General features: G+C 39.0%; 1 protein-coding gene across 3 annotated transcripts in view; it reads right to left on the bottom strand.

Moving 5' to 3' along the window:
* MSH2 (mutS homolog 2) overlaps positions 1 to 21,636 on the bottom strand; it is a 44,489-nt gene that overhangs the window by 20,986 nt on the left and 1,867 nt on the right. For 2 of the 3 annotated variants that reach the window (XM_062489362.1, XM_062489364.1), the window contains exons 2-6: positions 21,096 to 21,250; positions 20,424 to 20,702; positions 19,959 to 20,105; positions 18,797 to 18,946; positions 16,476 to 16,609 (exon numbers count right to left, since the gene is read on the bottom strand). In XM_062489362.1, coding sequence (XP_062345346.1) covers positions 16,476 to 16,609; positions 18,797 to 18,946; positions 19,959 to 20,105; positions 20,424 to 20,702; positions 21,096 to 21,250 — 865 coding nt within the window. The remainder of the gene's footprint in view (positions 1 to 16,475; positions 16,610 to 18,796; positions 18,947 to 19,958; positions 20,106 to 20,423; positions 20,703 to 21,095; positions 21,251 to 21,636) is intronic. The other variant, XM_062489363.1, reaches the window with a different exon arrangement.

The following is a 21,636-nucleotide window of genomic DNA, read 5'->3' as shown; positions in this document are numbered from 1 at the left end:
CCTCAGGATGGGAATCCTCGCGGTTGGAAGGCACCTCTGCGCACTGACTGCTCCAACCTCTGCTCAGAGCAGGATCACAGCTAAAGCCAGCTGCCCAGCATGGTGTCCAGGCACATTCTGGGCATCCCCAAGGATGACCAGCCCTAGTGACTGACCTCCATAGGGACTTCACGTCCCTGAGCCTGGCAGCTGAGTGAGTTTTCAGTCTACCACACTGTACTGATCTAGTCCTTACTTTGTGAGATGTAACAGGAGACAGTGACAGCTCGAGTCACAATGAGCATTTATATATACAAAAAAACATTTCCTTCTCTTCCCTTATCCAACAGCCTAGTCTATTTATTGTACAAGGTTATTGGGTTAGCCAGCCATAATTTTCCCTCTGTAAATCAGTGCCAAGTACTTTCAAACTACTGTTTGCCTCGTGGATGGCACTGGGGGACTGCACTTTTATCAATGAGGGTACTGTCTGCCAGCCTTCTCACCACTGACTCCCAGCTTGCCTTCCCTTGCTGTTGCTCCCTGACGTTTTGGTTTGGTATTTTGTTGGGGTTTTTTTCTGCTTTTTTTTTTTTCTTTAATTTTAGGCATGGGTGTAAATAAATAAATAAATAAATAAATATTCTTTAAGTGCTGAAAGCAAGAATAAATATCAAAAAAATGACAGAGCAGTAAACTGTATTTCTCCACTGGAATGTGAACAAATTTTCACTCATTTGTATAAGTTTCTGCAATTTGTTTCAGGTTTTTGCATCAGGTAATATTGCCATCTCTACACATTTGGCACTTGCAGTTGAAAAAAGAAGTTGGATATTGTTAATTTTGGAATGCTGGGGAGGTCAGTGTTTTTTGATCACACTTTCAGAATACCAAAGAAGAGCTCTGCCTCCTTCAGAGACCTCCACATATTACATACTGTGTTGATTTCTGGTTAGTAATATCTATCAATATCTTTGCTTCAGCAGAGAAGTTAATTTATCTACAGATATGCAAGCAAAGAAAGGACATCTTTCACCACATTATTCCTGCTGGTTTGCTTACTGGCAGAAAAATGCATTTCTTTCAATTACAGTAACATCTGCATTTGCAAACTGCACTGGAAATGACAATTTTTTTGTCATTCTGACAGCAGTAATCTCTACATTACACACTGCAGTGGTCCGCAGAGTGCCAGACACTGGCAACAGTACACAGGGGTTACCATAGTCCAGATAATTAGCAAAGACAGTCAGGAAACAAAGGCATTGGCAAAGCAACACAAGAGGTAGAGGGCCCTGGACCAGTAGTGGTACATTTCTATATAGAAAATATTCCAAAGGAATGTCCTTCTGTTTCAAATAGTATTCTACCCCCACACTCCAGTGAATCTTCTGCATTATACAAAAAAAACCAAACAAACAAACAAAAAAAAAATCAACTAAATAGATGAGAGAAGGATCCTACCTCTCTACACTTATCCATTCAGCTACAGCCTTAAGACATAAATTTGGAGACTGACATTACTGACACATAAGGCTGCTTTAGTTCCAAAAGAAACATTAAAGTTTCAGCATGCACACAGAGCTTGTCAGAAGTAGACAGGAATATCCTGAAGATATCTACTGCGAGAACACAGAACAAGATTTGTATAAGAAACATAATAAAAGCCAAGCAATTTTTCATTCTGATCCCTGTTGGTGTTTCTGAGCACGATTTCTAACTTTCAGACTTCTGTCAAATGGTTTGGAGGAGCATAAAGAATTACATGAGCTTGTCACAGCAGATACATTGCCATATTTATTACAAATCCCTTCAAATCACCGAGCAGACCTCACTTAGGACTCGCATCACAAACTGTTCTCTCAGAAGTGCCAGCAGCAACCTGGCTTTTAAAGACCAGATATTGTTTAAATATTAAGGAAAAAAGGCAATAAAAACTGAACCAAATGAAAGACACCTGATACAACTGCTTAACAGCCTAAAGATGACCTCACTAACCTTCCTTCTCCCCCCTTCTCCCCTAAAGGATTAGAGAAAGGACCAACATGAACCTCCCCACAAGAACCAAGCAACTCAGTCAATCTTAGTCCTGTAATATGAAAACAATTCCTTTGGCAAAAACAAAACAGGATTTACTGTAAACTTCTCCATTTAGCATACCCATGTATTCCTACTGTCACCTTCCTTGTTCTTTAGCAGTTATAGTCATGGCAAACACACAAGAAGTTGTATTATCCTGATGTTACGTCCTCTCACTTCCCAGGTATTATGCAAGATTTGTAAACTTATTATTTCTCCATTATCAAAATACCACCACATCATCAGCCTGTAAAGAGGAACTAGTTACAAATACCTTCAAGTTTTATTAAGAGGAAAACTGCATTAACTTCTTGTTTAAAACCACCTTAGTTCACTTAAAAAAATCCCAGTATTTCTTCAATTAAAAAAAGCACCAAGAAGAAAGCAAGACACATTTAGAATGCTTATCCATTATCAAAGTGAATTTTAATCCAGAAAAATACTATTCCTGCCTGCAGCAGGAAAGAAGAGTTTTCTGGGTTTATCCAACCTGCTTAAACTACTGACTACTCCATGATTCCAACTTCTAAATTTCAAGTATAAAAAAACACTCTTTTTTTCTTGTTTTGATGACGAATTTCACACATGCAAGAATGTGCAAAATTCAAGTTCACCATCAACATCAGATCCTATCTTGCCCTCTCCTGGCTTATGTTTAAAGTCAGAGAACTTAGATTTTCTTCCAAGAGGTCCTTAGAAAATCAGTAATCCTAGCATATGGATATATGCACAGAATAACTTCTGAAAACTTACTAAATTTTGCACAGCTGCTGTAAGTCATTCAAGAACATCTCAAGCATGGCTTCTGTAGTCTTGAGCTTATCTTTACCAGGATCTAGATTTTTTTTTTTTCCCCGCTTGTGCCTTTTGCACAAACAAACCCTTCACTTTCATCCCACTACTCCCTCAGCTTGTTCTACAGCCTCTTGGATAAGACCTGTCAAAGGTGTTTCAAAAGCTCTAATTTATTTTTTTCCACTCCTCTTTTGTCCACAATAACAAGTTCAAAGAGTTCTCAGATCAGCACAAGCAATTTTTCTCTGCCAATGCCATGATAATTAGACTAACATTTCATGACCTTCCTGGTACTGTTCTATCTTCCCCCCTACATTCGCCAACCACAAAAGATACATCTGACAGGTTTGTGTTCATGCCACATTTTGCATAACAATTTCCCATTGGTAAGAATACATACAAGATTGCTGAATAGAAAGGCAATGCAACCATAAGCCATGAATAACGCTCACAAGTAATAATGAAATCAAATGACAGGTTGTTGTTCTTTATATAAAGTTCAGCTGAGAGAAAAAAAAAGGAAATATGAAAAGAAACAAATTTTAAAAATCCAAGAAACTAATTAAACAACAGATGACAACACTAGATAACTCGTTTCTGCCACACAGCCAAAAGGAAAGGAAAATAGGGCAAAAATTTCCACCACAGATCTGAGGGCAGCACAGTCAAGATAACAGAAACAATTATAAGTAGTAGTAAAACCACACTAGACCAAAAAGGAAATCCCTGTTTCAAGACAGTTATTTAAACTTGCAAATAAAACCACAATAACAGCAAACAAGACTACAGCTAATGTAACTGAAAATCAACACAAGCTCTTTTCTTGAATTTGGAAACAGTAACCACCTTTTATTCTTGCTATGCATAACCACGGCTGTTTACTAGCTTTGAATTCTGTGCACTAACAAGAATCATTAGGCTTAGCATGCTCTGGGAGACAGAGAGGAAAAAACCAAACCCACTCATCTCCAAGTTTCTGCTGGATACTCTGGAATCCAACTCAAAACATTCCATCTTTTCCCCAGTTTTACTGTTAATAGGAGGCATATTTTGAACCAACTACTCACAAAAGGCCAACGTACCACACATGGAGAAAAAGACAAGAAAAGTCTGCTCTCCATCTATGTCACCCACTTTCCCAAGCCTCGACACACTGCTTCCATTCCATTGATGTCTGCAGCACATTTGACATCAGAAGAGATTGCTTCTTCCCTTGCCACACCTATGCATTTTTCATCACCATTTTAAGGTGCCTCAACACAGATGGTGTCAGGAGGGTTTAATCATATTTCTAGTTTTTTACACAGCTAAATATCAAAGTTTAAGATAATAGGAAAACATTAACCATGCCAGATTTGTATACAGTTTCTATGAAAAAATAAAATAATAGAATATTTATAATGCCTGAGAAGGATTTGCCAGCACCACTAAAATAGTCCCAAAAATCCAAACAAAAAAACAAACGAAAAACCCCCAGCAACAGCAACCAAAAAGCACTAAAAAAAACCCAGTGTGCAATAAGATTAGTTATAAAACACTAAGGTTTTTATCTCTCCTCCACCAACATCCTACAAAATCCTGGACAGCTCTGCACCTCTCTGTGAATATAGGAAAGAAAACACTTTCCTCAAGCACCTCTGCTCAGAAAAAGGACTCTGAGGGCTTTTTAATCATTTCATGGAACTGGGATCCATATACAAACAAATATATGCTTAATAATGAGCTATATATATTTAGGTATTACTTCAGGATAGTGACTAACTTCCAATTACTCAGAGGTGTTTTCAGAAAAAAAAACTGTATTAACTAAAAATTCTACACAACCCAAGGAAACAAGTGTCAACGCTGAAATAAATTACCAATTCACTCTCTCACAGGAGAAGTTGACTTAAGAAGACTTTAAAGTTTGCAACTCCCCTTGACTATCTAACAGAGGAGTCTTGTGAAGAGCATACATTTGTATTCCCTGCCTGCTAAAGGATTTCTTTGACTTCAGATTAAGATCAACTTTCCTGTCCAACTGTTCTACTTGATTATGCAGGAGTTTAATCAAGAAATACCACTCACAAAAGCAGCATGTTCAGGACTGCTTTAAAATATACTGAGACTTTCATCTCAGCACAAGTTTCAGAATATACACAGCTGTATCAGTTTAATTCCATGTTTTCTTTATACAAAGGAAAGTGAAAAAATACCTCACATACCACTGTTTTGTTTCCCACAGGTTTCTTTCAAATTCAGATCTCCTCTTAATCCAGTGTAGACAAAGCAAATCCTCCCTGGACATACTTAACCTAGACACATAAAATGATACCCACCACCTTACCTGTCCTAATTGGGTTGTCTTTTTCACACAAGGCACGTGGTATTTTAATACCCTGGGGGAAGCCCAGACTACAGCAAGTTGCTGCTGCTGATAAATACTGGCTTTCTTTTTTCCAACCAGAAATAGGCAAGGCACTGTCCTAAGATCCCTTGATAAACTTCTGGTGACCAAGTTGTTCCCTAGACAATCATCTCTCTCACAAAAATCAGCCACAATCCAGTTTGCTACCTCAGGTAAGCAGTAGAGACCTTAAATTTGCAGAGCTCTCTTCATGCCAAAGGACTTCAGTGTGCTTTACAGCCTTTGAAGACAGGCTAAGACAGCCTTAGGCAGACACCTAAGATTGGCACATGGGAGCCTAAATACAAAAACCTGAAGCCTGACACTGAGAATTACTTTAGTAATTCAACACACAGTAGCATAAAAATCACACTGACCATCCCAGGTCATTTTGCCTCAGACAATCAGAGCCCTTGCATGCATTTACACAAATAACATCCACAGTTTCTCAGACAAGCACAAAGAAATAACAATGCAAAATAGCTAGGCAACCCACGCACGCTTTTGGAAGTGCTTAGTTATGCAAAGACTTTTTTAATGAAACTAGAGTGATCTTTGCAAACAATTAGAAATAAATGTAACACAAACCCTGAGAAATAAAGAACCAGCAACTTCAGAGAGACTAATACCATCAGAAGCTATTTTATTTTAGTCATACAGCATAGGCTTAGGATCACTGATCTCAATCCCTGCTCAACTCATATTGGAGCCTTTGCACAGCCAGAAGTTGCTCTGGCTTCTGGCAGACTCTCCAGCTGATGGCAACATTTACCCAAGCCACAGGAATAGCCTTGGAAAGGGCTCACCACAAGCACCAGTTCTTCCAGTACTTTGAAGACACTCAAGAATTTGAATCCAGATTTTTGATTCACCAAGAACTCAGAATGTTGGTTTCTGGCTGAGTTGTACACACACCTCTCCAGCACTTCTTACATATGAGACAGAATATCCCAATCAAGGTGTCAAAACCTTGCTGCTGTTTTAAGGAAATTGTACTAATTTGGCCATACAATGTCATTCAGGGTCCAAAATCTGGTGTTTGAGTATCACAAGCTGTTCACCTGAGCAAGCTCTTCTCCAGCTCTCCCAGACTGACATGGATGCACAAGGGTCTATAATTCAGAAGTGGACAACCCAGGCAATCCCAAACTGCCCAGATGAGAGGCTTGTGCCCAGGTAGACAAGACTCCTTCCTACTCTCTACCAAAAAAAAGAGTAGCCTGCACCTTCAAAGGGATTCCCCTCCATGCTAAATGGCTCAAGATCTCTTTCCCACCCACCCTTCCCCAAACAGTGCAACCTTGTCATTGTTTCCTCCTGCCATTCACAAAGTTGGTTTTGTTTCCTCAGTTAATGTGCAGCGAATGTTTCTGTATTATAAAATTACTTCACAGCTTCCCTCCCTGAAAACAACTGCCATGATCTAAGCACCCCCAAAAAGCTAAACTAAAAGACAGTTGCTCACAAATCAAAACTTTGAAGACAACAATGAAGAAATACAACAGTGAATATTCTTCCTCGATTCAGCATTTGAAGTGCATTACTGTTTTACATGAGGCATGTGAAATTACAGGCTTTTAACAAATGAGAAGATATTTTATAATACAGAAGATTAACAGAAACAGCAAACCAGGAACAAAGAGCCCCAGAGGGATGTACTTCACAGTTCACCTGTAACATCTGTGTTCATACAATGACAATGCTGTCACCCCAGTAAGATTACAGCATTCCCTGGTTCTGATCATCTCCCTAGCTTCTTAAAAGATTTTGCAATCATTCACAGTTCTAGACCCAGACAGAGTTTCAAAACTTCCCCTCAGCCAAAACAGTTGGAAAGCTGTCCTGCTCTTTGCAGAGACAAGCCACGAAGCATGGAGGAACAACACCTGGCAGTCTGGGAAACTGGTGCCCCAGCTTGACACTGAGGGTGATGCTCCCAGTTTCAGCCCCCTCCTTAAACACACACACCTTCATTTGCTGTGGCTGTTTGCTTTTCACCTCTGGCTCCCCTGAACCACCTCACCCTGCCAGCTGTGGACAAGCCCAGCTGTGTCCTGATGATGGCCTACACTGGCTAGGGAATTTTGCCCTCAAGCCCCAGTCCCAGCAACACTTCCAAGCTGGCAGAAAGAAGCACTGCCACCACAAGAAGCGTGAAGTAGGGCTGCTACCCACTGCTCTTCTACCTGCCATACCCTGTCCCTCAAGTTTTAAATGAACTAAACCTAGGGATCTGCAGGTTCATATCTGAAACCCTCAGAATGTATTTAGCTCTAACAGCTGACAGTCATCCCATCATAACAGTACAGCTCTTTGGAACCCACTGCTATTGTCTTTTAATCTTAAATGTAACTTGAAGAGACCATGAATACCCTGTTTTTCACAGCCCTGTTGAAGTATAATCCCTTGTAATACAGAGTGCCATGCTTGAAGAGCAGCTTTAGACCCCAGGAGAGCCACAGAAATCAAACTGCACACACTTTCCAGAGCTCTGGGTACAGAGTGTGCTATTAAGCAGCTGAACAGATCAGACTTCCTGCTGTTAAACCTGTAATACTAAGTAACGTAAGAGAAAGCCAAATTCAAATACCAGACTCGTGCCTTTTCTAGTTTTCCTTATCAGTCCCTAAATCATCCTGCCATGGTAACAATAATAGATATTTCTAACTTCAGGACAGTCCATTAACAGGTAAATTTGGTAATTCAAATAAATACAGTCTTCCAAATAAACAGAGTTCACACTCCTCTATATATATATCAGTTGTATAACATAAAATTAATATGGATCAGAGAAGCAACAGACTCTCTACCACCCAACATGAATTTCTGAATATACTATTTGAATATACTATTACGTCAAAGGCTAGAGAGCAAATTAAAGCCCTGGGATTCTATCAAGGGTATCAGGCACAAAATTACCTTTTTTTAAATAAAAATCAAGCAAGTATTTGAAAGCTGTATGTATTGACTATGAGGAAAGGTAATGAGATCAGAATAAAAACCAAAACAGGATTATCAGGAAAAGCAGTTAAAATAACACTGTTTTTTTTCCTCCCAAGATACTTATCCAAGTCTGATGTTACCAATAATTCATTATTTTTGCACAAGTGCTTATGAACTTTCTGACCTCAGCAGATCAAGCAAAGTAAAGAAGGAAACAATTCTTCAGCAGAAAAATGAAATATTTGGTCTTAATTCTTGTCAGCAAAGTACCACTTGATGCAATTAAGACTTTGCTCCTGAAGCAGACTGCTGTAACAGCAATATTTTTAGACCTTGAGGGAAGGGATTGCCTGGCATCATGCTGAAGAACATGCAAATAAAGCAGCACCACACCAGCAGAGTTCTGCATGGCTTCCTCTAGCCAGAACTAAAGAGGAAGTGCAGGACTGTGAGGCAGGCACAGAAACTCCCTAACACAAAAAGAGAAGAAAAGGAACCATCTCCCTTCCCACGGCCAGGAGCTGCAGGCTGTGAGCTGTGCTTCACAGGAGTACAGAGGGGGACCTGCAGGAGCATTTCTACAGGCAGGACGTGACCAGAGCTTGCCAGGGCTCCCCGTTTGTCTCCAGGTAAGACTAAGGCCACCTCTGCCCTGCAGCAGGGACACAGAGACATCTCCCTCTCCCCACCTCCTGCTGAGGGCTCACCTCACAGCTGGGACTACAAAACTCAGCTCCTGAAAATATCAGAACATTTAAAACAAGAAATATTGCTCCTGTCTAGATTCTAGAGAAACCTTCATACACCTGTTCATCCAAACTATACCTACACAGACACCCCAATCACAGTTCAAACAAGAACCAGATGTCTTTTATTTCCCATTCCTCAGCCTGGGTATATTATGTACAGTAACAGTCCCTAACCAAATGATAGACAAGGAAAATAAACCATTACTTTCTTTTCCCAAAGGCTGTATTTCCCAAATAAGAACAAAGTACTTTTCAATTATTACCAAGAACTGCCACTCAAACTAGCTTTATGTAACAGCACTATTTAGATTTGATTCCCCTCTCCTCCTCTTTCACAGTAAAGGAATAACAAAATTATTATCCTTAATGAATTAAACAGCTCCACAGAAGAGAAAGTGGCATAAAAAGGAGAAATTCTCACCTTATAATAACACATTACTCCACAGAATGATAAACAGTGTTCCCAACTTTTAAACATGCATGTTTATGGAAGAAAACAAAAAAAAGTATCTACCAGCAAGGCTGAATTTTGAATATTCAACACAGCAAACCCTTTCTCACCTGAAACCCAATCACAATCTTGCTGGACTAAGCAGTCTCTTACCCTCAAGGGACTGTACAGACAAAAATGTGATATGAGGACAGCTCATAAAACAAGAAGTATCTCCCAAAATCTTTGTCAGAGACATATTTTATCTTGTCTTCCCAATGTTTATTTCCATGCATATAGTCTTTTTCATAAAATTTTCATCATCTGTTTTCTGTAGGAGCTAAATATATTCAAATAGCATCTTCACAGCAAATTTGTCAGGAAAGCAGCAGGTTTATTGAACAACAGTAGTGCACAGCTCCATTTCACAGATTAACTCTTCCAATCCAAGGACAGGCAGATATCCATTCTATCCTCCTGCAGCAAGTTTGACAATCTAACTCACAACATATATCAACTGGTGTAATCCCTAAAACAGTCAAAGTATCAACAGAAAGCAAATCCAAGTCAGATAATTAAATCTGAACAAATCCTGGCTTCTGGTACTTGCTGACCTGCATTTAGGATGATCATCACAATAGCAGCTCAGAGACCAGCTGCAGAGGAGCAAAAGGATTAATTTTTTATTACAATTTTCCTCACTTTTTCATGGACTAGTGTTCATCAGATGAACAAGCCAAATCAAACTGATCTTTAGCTATGGGACCCAAAAAAAAAAAAAAAATAGGAGATATGGAGCGCCCCTTTTGGCAACTGCTGAGTTTTTCTGGATTATTTGCTATCCAACATGACACCCTTGATTGTTTAAGCAAGATAAACTCCCCACCAAAAGATGAATGAATAAGCTATAGGAACACCAATGCCAATTACAAGGGAACAGGTGGCAGTCCACAGTTCCACAGTCAGGGAAGCATGAATGAACTTTCTGATTTAAAGTGGTTGCAAACAGTGTGAGCCATCCATGAAACAGCTCAGGGCCACAGGCTGTTGCATGGTGCACAAGAGTCAAAAACAAATGAAAAACTTTCACATTAAATCATGATGACCAAAGAAACCCTACATACAGAACAGATAATGCGAGCAAGTGTCAAGGACATGAAGGCAAAACCATCCTAATTTGCATAAAGACAAGAACAACACAGGATTCAAGGCATTTATTTAAAACAACAACTGCCCATCTTTTAAGAATTGTTAATAAACCTCCACTTCTTATATCGTAACAAAGAACAATGAAGAGGATGGATCAAGAACTCACCAAATACTACTCAGTTATATTACCCCACACAAGTGAAACTGCTCCACCCAAAACCTTCCAGAGAAACCCAAGATGGAAAGCAGCAGAGGCTGTTTCTCAGCTTAATGCCTTAAACCATGCAGGTTTTCTGCCTGTCTTGCTTTATTAATTAAATATGGCATTTTGGGATCCAGTGATAAAACTCTATTACTGCATGGTCTTCAAAGACTAGAGTCAACTGAGGAAAGGTAATTTCATTATTATTTTTTGTGCTTTATTCCCTACAAGTTTCCATACATTATTAAAATTAAGAGGTTACATTTATTACACCACTCCATCATTAATACCCTTTTAAATTGCTAACCTGTGCATTTCTTTAATCTTGTGCAAACTAAGAGCATACTGAACAACTTCTATTTCTTAGCAGTCGAAAAACAAATATTTCTTCATCTGCATTAATTCCGTATGGAAGAAACTCAAAACAGTATGTCAACAAAACATTAAAGACTCTTACAAATCCTCATACATGGTAAATGAAATTAAATTACAAGTCAAGACAAAATTTTCTTGCCAAGTGCTTCCACTGCAGTGTCCTAACATGCCACCTAATGTTTTTGGACATAAATTAAACAAAGCAGAAACAATGTGGTGACTGTTCTTTCACAGAGAATACACCATATTCCTGTATCCAGTGTTCAAAACGGTGACTACCAAGGACACTGTTACAAACCTGAGAGCTTTGTACCTCTGCATAGTTAAGTCTCCATACAGTCCTGAATACTAAAACTTAGATTCTAAGCAAAATTTAACTATGGCAGTAAGTGCCGTCCACCTCATTTTGGCAGGATGAGAACCAGAGAACAGTATGGCAGCTACAGATTCACATCTCCCCTAAATAAATAGCAGCTTCATCGTGTCTTACAAGTCTGAAAACTAATCTGACATTTCAATCAAATCTTTTCCATCGAGCCTCAAAATCCAGACACAAAAGAAATGACTGAAAGCTTAATCTATTAGTTTTACACCAAGTGAGGACTTGTCAGGAAGAAGTGGGTGAGCTGGAAGTATCAGCTAGGAGATACTATGACTACCTGCTCCAGTGCTGCACCACTCAATGCCACCTATAATTTACAGATTTGCAGCACTGATTGCTGATCCCTGACCCAGAAGACAAATGATCTGGATAACGTGCAGAATACAAACACCAACATTGTCTTTCCCACACCTGAAGGTGTCATGAAAGAAGTCTTTTTTTCAGCTCTTCAGACAAGAAAATTAAAATAAATATCTTGCAACGCAACAGTCTAAACCTTTCAATAGGTTTTGAGTGCCTGGAATTTTGATGGCAATTCCTTCCTAGAGACATGGCCTGTGTGACATGTGCTTGACTAGCAGAGTTCTTGTTAAATGTCTCTAGACAGCACTCAATGTCAACCTCAGTTTTACAAGGAAATCCAAATGAAAATAGAGGTAAATTAGTAGTTTTGAAAACAGTAAACATAGGGAAGAGGCTTCAAGCTCCAAACATTTCTCTGGGGAACGTAGTGATGGTAACTTTAGGAATGACAAAGGTGACGTTTTTCTAACATTTCTAGAGGCTTACTGGAAGCCCACATCATTTTCATGTCACTGGAATGACAACTTTTTCCATGGGAAATATTTATTACATCATGATCTCCATGACAATAAGAAATCACTTTTCTGTCTTCAAATCTGTTCAGATTCAATCTGTATTTCAGAAGCTACCCTAGAGGTATTAGGAGCACCCCCAGTGCCTAAAATGCATTTTGAAGAGCCCATTTAGACAAACCTCCAAGCTGGTCTTATCTTCCCCTCCCTTAATGAGGGCACTGGCCACCACACACTCCTAATTCAGCTGCCTGGAATCAGACTGTGGCTGTGGAGAGGTCCTGCCTGACCTATACTCAGAGAAGCACTGAAGGTCTGCAGAATGACAAAACCAACAAAGCCTATCTGCAGTGCTTTGCAGGGACAGCTGCAGGTTAGAAAAGAACACAAAAGCAGTGAAAACTTACTGCAGAACAATTCACACTGGAACTTCAGGCCTCTGGTTACAGCCCTTCCTCAAAACAAGGCTAAATTCAGACAAACACTGAGCAAGAACAGAGATCCCTCCACCTCTCTGAGCACACATTCCAGCTTCTGAACCATCCTCATGCCTCACCCAACATGCCCCAAGAGAGACAGGGCCTTTGCTTATGTTTCTTCTTCTTAGGGTTGGGTTTTCTTTATTTTTTAAACATACTGTTACTTTAATAATCACGACGCATGAATATGTTCTACAAACTTGGAAGTTTTACACTTCAAGCCATTTATTTACCTCGAGCTTCCCAAAACTGTTACTTCCTCACTCTGCCAGACACAGGATTTGTTTCTACAATGTGGCCTCCATGCACCATGATATTTAGAAACACAGGAGGAAAGCCAAAAATAGGCTTGGATCAAAGGAAGTGATGTTTGAGTACAGCCTTTAATTCTTCTGAGACCCCTGCATCTCTTCCACCATGGGACACAGGCACGTAAGAGGATCAACCACAGTATACATAAAGGACTAAAAAGGTGAGCTGGAATCTTTTATTTATGGTGTGTATAAATGTCAGACAGTGTTTATCCCAAATACAGAAAAAAAATTAAATATATTCAGTATGAACTCTCTTCTCAGGACATAACAGAACAAGCACTATTTTATACTACGCCATATTTCTCAGACTTCCCAGCACCTGAAGAATAAACATGACAACATATTGAAGCTGCCTGCTGTATTGCAGTCAATTTGGTTATGCAATTAATATTTGAATTTGCACATGCTGGTAGCTCTGCGACTACATTTTAATTTCAAATATGCTGACTGTGAGACAAGGAGCAAGAACCTAATGTGCTTGCTTTCTGAACATACCACACTGGAGAAATAAGGCTGTACTGTGTATACTTATGACTGATAATTACTTTTTTAATCAAGAAATCCAGCCACATACTGGCAGAACCCCAAGTCTTACAAGGCAGGCAGCTATCAGAAGCCTCTGTTTTCTCAGATTTCATCAGGAGCTGCTCCTGTCAGTACTAATATAATTTTATCTGAAGCACATGCATCATGTACTTTAATTTGTGCTGCTACTGTATCAATAGTTAATATGGACTGCTGATGCAACTCTCTGTTCCGTTTATCCATACAGCTTAACAACATGCTGCAGATCACAAACTACTGAAAGAAGTGGATTCCTTTATCTCCAAAAGATGACTTGCACCATCTGCAGGTCTTAGCAGAGGGTTACAACAGTCTAACAAGGAAAAAAAAGAAAAGTAAAACTTTCAGATACTAATTTTATGGTACTGGGACAACAGTTAAGTCAAATACCTCCTGCATAAGCAAAACAAGAGGCTTCCTTCAAAACAGCCACTGAACATCAGTCCAGCTTGGGCAGTTCTGCTTGGCTTGAGGAGTTTTGCACTGATCCGTGCTAAATGGGGTCCTTCAGCTAATGGGGCACAGCTCAAGCTAAGAAACAATCAGTAGCTCCCCTTAAAAACAAAGGGGACAGATGTAAAGGAACAACAGTCCAGGTATTTCCTTCTAAAGTCACCTTATGTTCTAAACTGTGGTTTGCAAGCCTTAAAACAGCCACAGTATACTGTAAAGTCTTCAGAAAGCAACTTGGCGACTGCCTATCTTTCAAAAGATATTTGAATCTGTCAGTACATCTCACCAGCCCCACTAACAGCTTCTCTTATCATACTTGTTCTGTGAGATTAGAAAAAGAACAGTCCTACACCCTTTGAAAAGCATGAAGTTTGGGAGGATTAAGCTTACAAGTAAATTACATTGCTTTTTATCTCAGAGAATTTAATTCATCCAAGTAGTAGTGAAAGCAAGATGCATTCAGACAGAACACAGCAGAATAAAGTGAAAAGGTGTCTCCATGGTATTTCAGTGCCCATTAGTCGAGGTTAAAGCAAAGTACTTCTAACAAATTGCAGCTCCAAGAACTCTGCAGCTGGGCAAGATACAGGAAGTTATCAGTGGGCTTCTTCCAAATCCATAACACTTGGACATACGGACCTTTACAAGCTTCACTAAGATATTAACTCCATTTAATTACTCCCCTCCTCCTTTAAATATATCTTTTCCTATATACAGCCAACATTAGCCACACAGAATCGCAACACAAAACACAGAAGTGATAGTTACCCTACAAAACAGGTCAAGTTACATTTTCTGCCTACAGCTCAACCCCAGTTTTGTAAAGAAAACACTGCCTCTTCCAAACTTGGAAGCTTTCTGTACAGCAATAAGCAAACATGTCACACAGAAGTTAGAATTTCTAATGTTTACTTTGACATAAAAAAATTACAAGATGGGAGTTCTAACTTCCAAGATGATAAAAACAACACAATCATAAAATTAAATTTGGCTCAAATCCTAGGATCCAAAACTGACAGATAGAGATGATCGAGGGTACTTAGTCAAGAACTAACAATGAAAGCCTTTGTAGCACATGCAAGAGTAAGATACAGCGTTCAATAAACCTGGGAACAAACTTTTCAGTGTCGTATTAACAACATTTCTAAGTAGGCTCTGATCAAGTTACTACACACTATTCTGCAAATGATTAGGAAAAGTAGAAAAGCTTGTTGAAGAGAAACAGAATAATTCTGTCTCCAGAAATCGAGAGAGAAAACTATTATCCTGGTTTTGGCTGGGATAGAGTTTATTTTTTCTCAGTAGCTGTGTTTTGGATTTTGTCTCTCCTCCCCATTCCATTAGGGAGGTGAGCAGGCAGTTCTGTGCTTAGCTGCCAGCTGGACTTAAACCACAACAACTACTCTTTGCATAACTTATTTAAATATCAGCATGTCCAAGCCAAGATTTCTTTTTTTGGTAGGTAGTAGGGATCTGTGCCCAACAGCATAAAGACACACCTGCAATGCCTGACCTGAAATATGAGCCTCAGAGAATCTATCAAAATTAAATTCAATTTTCCACCCTCTTTAGCTTTGTCAAGATACACTTTAATAGACATTTTGTAATGCATTAACCTGCTGATTGCCACAGTTGCATAGAATTTTTAGATCATAAGAATACAGCTATATTTAGAAGTGGTTTAAAAAAATGTGTAACTTTTATTTGCATGGTGAACAAACAAACACAGTAGGAAAACAGCCTTTGCAGTTTTCCTTTCTGAAGGACTGAGAATTATCTGTACGTTCTCAGCACAGATTTACCAGATTCTCTAAGGCTTCTTATCAACTGATACTGTTATCTGCTGGCAGGGCAGCCACACAGTGACAGAGGGGAGGATCAAAGGGCAAGAAAGAAAAAGCTCCCACAATATCTAGGCATGATTAGACTGACCTACTGCAACCAAAAGTAGCTTTCTTCTGGGAACAGGAAGATGTCACATCTGCTTAATTGTTTGGGTTTTTTATTGAAGTTATTTTTTAAAACTGGTGAACATCAAAATACTATTATACAGACTGAGCATTTGTATATGAATGACAGTCAGTAAGTGGCTGCTGTGCTGCCTTTGCCTGTAGCACAGCATCATTAAGATCATCTAAACACAATGTACCTCCTCTTTAAAATGTGTAACTGTAAAAAGCACTTAATTTAACAGTAACCTGTCAATTTGCATCTCAAGGAAAAATATATTCTGCTCTAACTGCAATGCACTACAGGGTAGCACGCAAAAGACTACAACTACTACTATTTCTTGGTTGCAGTATTCTGTGCTTAGAAGGAAAGGGCCTTATATAAAATAGTTACTAACATGTTTAAGTCTATTAAACACATAATATTGTTACCTTTCCTCAATTCTGGTCTTGTCCATAAGTGGTTGTTTGATCCACTGATTAACAAGTCTTTGTCCTTGAGGGGTTCTGCATTTATTCAGTAAACCAGCTAGAGATTGTGCAGTATTTGCATTTTCCACAGAACTCTGAAAAGAATGAAAAAAAAAAAAATCGATGAAGGAAAGAAAAATAAGAAAAAAAAATAGTTTGTGAAGTTTACTTACACCCACTAAATGACACACAACTATTTAGGAAGAGAACATGTTTTTTTTTTCTATTAAACTTGGCACCCACCAAAAATGGTAAATGAAAGAATGAAGTATTAAAATACACTCTGGTCCCTGGAACATGGCAAGCAAGGAATAGGTTTGTAAATTTTGGAACCAATCCTGACTGAACAGCAAAGTTAAAAGAGTACCTAGTCATGGGGCAGTTTGCACTTTGAGTAGCAAAAGTGGAAATACACCTACATATTTGCTAGTTTGCTCTTCTTACAGTCAAAAAATAGGGGTCCTGTCCTCACCAAAAAAAAAAACCCCAAACAAACAAACAAAACCAAAAACACAGGAAGAAACAGAACTAGAGTTTAAGTGGTTTAGTTTGAGAACTTTGGGGCCTTCTGGGGAGGGAACAAGACAACAGAATCAGGCAATGGAGAAGAACAGTTACTTGAATTCTCTCAAGCTACCCCAGATCATCTCTTAAGTTATATAAACACCTCTAAACTTAGCTCTGTTCAAATTATAGTTCATTACCTATAACTCAGGTTTAGTATTAGATGACTCCAGACAGTCTGTTGGGCATTTTTGTTGCAGTCTGATTTGTTTTTTGCACAAACTGCTACGAAGCAAAACTTTTGGTTAATATTAAACAAACAAGCTTGTTTCAACTCTTGACTTTGAAATTAAAATCTCAACCCTCTCTACATAAGAAATTAAAACAGCATGAAAGCATTCAACTACAGCAGGTCTGGATGCTCCTGTATGCAGAACTAGAATCACAAGAGGAAATCAATGCCATGAGAAGGTATACTGACACATTCAGCCCCTGGAACATCTAGTACCTGAAGTGTAATGGGCCTATTTTCAGTGTTCTGGACAGTATTACATACTAAAAACTTGTGAATGTAGCAAAGTGTCACAGAATACATACATGTATTATACACAAATTACCTACTTCAGCACATCCAATGTTTAAGGTACAATACATTCCATTTAATCAACTGCATCTGCTGCACCGTATGAACTTTACTTACACGCTTCACAGAGCAACTCAAATTACAAAACAGTTTGACTTTGCTTTATTGCTGTATAAAAACCTCTACAAACACATCCCACCACATAGGCAGCTTCCTGCTACATGGAAAATCCTTTGTTCCAAGGCTCACAACAGCCCCTGAAGACAGACACAGCAGCGTATTTCCTATCACAAAACACGTAACACCTGCAAGGACTTGTGAATGAAGGTAGCTAAAACAGAACTTCCTAGAACACCCTCCATAAAGCTTGAGAAGAAATGCAATTTTTTCTTCATTCCCTAGAGAGATGCACAGCAGCAGGAAATAAAAAAAAATTAAAACTTAGAACATGTCTTCAGGGCTAACCAGCTCAGATGCTGAATATATGCTCTGTTTACCTGCAGAAATTCCTCCAAAGTAAACAGGGTCATAACCTGTGATTTCTTCCTATAAATCTAAAATGCATGCAGATTAGATCCTAGCAAAGATCATTAAGCAGGGCTTGCTAATGTGAAAACAGAGGAGAACAGCTGATACAACACACTTTGAGTCCACATTTTCCTCTAACTACAAAAATGGGCAAAGCAGAAAAACAGACTTGGCAGGAGATATGAAGGTGTCTGTAAACCTGTCTGGATTTGAAGAAAATGTGTGCAAAAAGGTAAAATTGATATCAAAACATGACAGCATGACATGGTGTATTCAGAATGTTCTCAAGTACTATCCTGTTCACTGCCAGCCCTCCCTTCCTGACACCACTGGCACTGCTCCTGCCATCTGTTACACGGTCCACTAACACCATCTAACTCAGGTTTGTATTCTTTTCCCAGTACAGCACTACTGTGGTCACTTCCTACCTCCTTGATGATCTTCCCTCCTGTTCTACATTTAAAATAAACTAACAAGAAACAAAAACTACAAAGGTGGTAAGAGTATCTCAATGTTTAGAACACACACTGCAGGGGAGTACCTGAGAATGAAGCTAAAATGTAGAAGTTGCCATTAATCAGGATCTGGGCAGTCAGGCTCATTGTCAAGCAGCTAAGTAATTAAGCATATTGTAAACCAGTTACTAACTCAAGTATGTATTTCTTACCTGGAAAAGGTTGAGGGCTTGAACAGCTGCATTGTCTAGAACCATGTATTGACTAAGATCAAAAGCAGTCAGTTCAAATTGTCCAAAATTAGACTCGTCTGACAGCAACTCTAAAAACTTGATAACGGCTGACAAAGACGAAACAGCAACCTGAAGTTTTTTTTTTAGAAAAAAACACATCACAGTCTAGTTAGAAACACTCCTGAATCCAAGAGGGTTTGATAAAAGCTCCTAGAAAATTATACCTGGGGAAGACTTTTAAGCCATGTAAATTCTGGCAGGGCTATGAGAGATTCATCCTGTTTGACAAGATTTCATTTCCATAGGGGCATTCTATTGTACTGCAGCATCTTTCTAGGCAGGTGCAAGAACAACACACAAGCCATCTGCATAAACTGATAAACAAAATGTGAAACTGCACACCTTGCCAGCTTTCCAAAGCTGTTATCAGGATGTTTCCAGCTCAGGAACACAAACAAGTTATACTGCATATAAATGAGATATGCTGGATCATCTCAGGACATGGTTTCAGGGTTAGTTTTCAGCCAGAACAAGCATCTGATCTGACTCACTGCATGGCATTGCTAGGTGCCAACACAAAAGAGAGGCAGCAGCACGACGGACTTGTTCAGCTGCAACACACTTCAAACAACTCTCATCTGTTATGAAATGACACATTAAGGGAGGCTAATTCTGAACCTTACACCTGCAGTGAGCATCAGCAGTGAAGGGCATTTTAAAACTTGTTTATCTCAACAAACTGCCTCTTGTTTGCAGCCAAGAACAAACATGCAGGCACTAAATCATATACTTAAGCCATAACACAACACAAAAATATTATCATAAACATTAGTCTGTTTTCAAATACCAATTTTCCTGTCATGCAAAATAACCAGGGTATTGTACTTCAATCCTTAGGCTAGATAGATTATGAACAGGAGGCACCTCTTCTGCAGACTATCTGCTTAACAGGGCTTCTGCTTCAAAGAGAAAAGTGAATGGTTTTCTCCATTTCTTTCAGGATCCCTGGTACTCAGCTCTGACACAGACCCAAGCTGAGCAGAACTGCTGAACGCTTCAGTAAGAATGTAGAGATCAGCACACATCAGGTGTACACACCACTCCACTTTTTAGAAAGAGAGGCACACTGAACATTGCTCACCTGCTTTTCCATCTCTGGCAGTGTTGCACTATTCAGCTGCTCTTCTTTTTTTGATTTCAACAAGCGATTGAGATCCTGAACAATATCTTTTGTTGTGAAATCTGCCTTCTTCCTGTCTGTAATCAGGATTCCTCCCCTCTGAATGACCTGTTGTTCATAAACACACAGAGTTATCAATTAATTTCAATATTTAAGGGACAGACGTTCACCACACAGAAGCAAAACCTGAAGTGGTATTTATTTACTGCTAGGGTGCAAGCAGAGGAATGACAGAAAAGATTTTAGAACTTCTGTTGATTAAAGGATAAATAAATGAACAATTAATATATTTTCAAATAAATCAAAACTTTTTTGAATTAAGGTATTGGTCCTTGGTTTTTCCACAAATCAGAGCCTGGCTGAAAAAAAAAAAAAAAAACTGAGCTTTTTAGAGGTTTTGTCTGTCAGCTACAGTGCTTCCCTTACTTGTCTCAGTTTTCCCATCTCTCCTGCAGTGTCTCCTCCTGGCAGCACACACTCCTTTGGGCCCAGCTGAACCAGTAGAGCTTCAAGATTTGAGAACTGATCGTTATCTGGGAACTCACAAACACTCAATTTTCTCAGTGTAGTGTCCACATAGCCCACTCCTACCACTCTCTGTCCATCAGCAGCAGACAGCTTAACCCCCACAACCCCGATGGCTGTGGACATATCATTGTTGGCAAAGAGAACTTCCTCAAACTGGGCAAGATTTCCTGGAGAACCCTATCAGAAAAAGAAAAATAATTTTTAAAAGGAGTGTACACACACACTTTCTTTATTTCTTTCTAAAAAACAACTGATAAAACTAAGTACTGAACAGTCCATTCATATAAAAATACAGCTATTTTTTTAACCATTTGAATTTTACGTTTCACCTACACAGAGGAAAGCACTTCAGGTTTATTTCCCAACTTATGGCAAAGACACAGAGCAAGCTCTTTTAGTCTTAGAGCACTAGAAAATACAGTGATATGTGTAACAGCTATATAACCAACATATAACAATCAGGTGTGATTCTTCATCATCAGTCCCTTAAAATCCCAGAACTTCAAGCAGGAAAAAAACAAGGGGTTTTTCTTTCATCTCACAGCTATAAAGAAAGGTTGAAAATTGTACCTTGTAAGCCAAATACCAGTCGTTTTCTTTGACAGATTTGCTCCCTGCTTTGTTCTTGTAAACTTCAACTCTGTAATGACGAACCAGAAGCAGGTCCCTCACAAAAGATTCAAAGTTCATTTTACTAAGCACAACACTCTCAAGCTTCTGAGTTCCTAAAAAAAAAAAATAATTATGAGATACCTGAATTTGTTCATAAAGCTTATTTTCTGTAATCAAAACCCCCAAGAACAGCCTTCAGAAGACATTGTCTTAGTATCAAAGAAGCAAATACGTAGAATCCATGAAACAACACAAATCCACAACATTCAACTGGCTAATACTAATGAAGAAAGCATACTCCCTCCCCAAATAAAAACAATGTAAAATTCCTAATTTCAATTAAACAGTATGTTAATATATACAAAGGAGTATGTTCCTCTCACCCTGCCCCTCCCACAATATTCTTGACTTGGTTTACTAACTAATATTTCACACATTTTGATCTAAAGAGCGTTAGAAGTCTGCTACAGGTTCTGCTGCTGGACAACATCTTTCCTGG

This window comes from Cinclus cinclus, chromosome 3, assembly GCF_963662255.1.
Source record: "Cinclus cinclus chromosome 3, bCinCin1.1, whole genome shotgun sequence".
NCBI lineage: Eukaryota > Metazoa > Chordata > Aves > Passeriformes > Cinclidae > Cinclus > Cinclus cinclus.
Note: the sequence above shows the minus strand (reverse complement) of the source record. Positions and strands in the feature narration are given on the sequence as shown.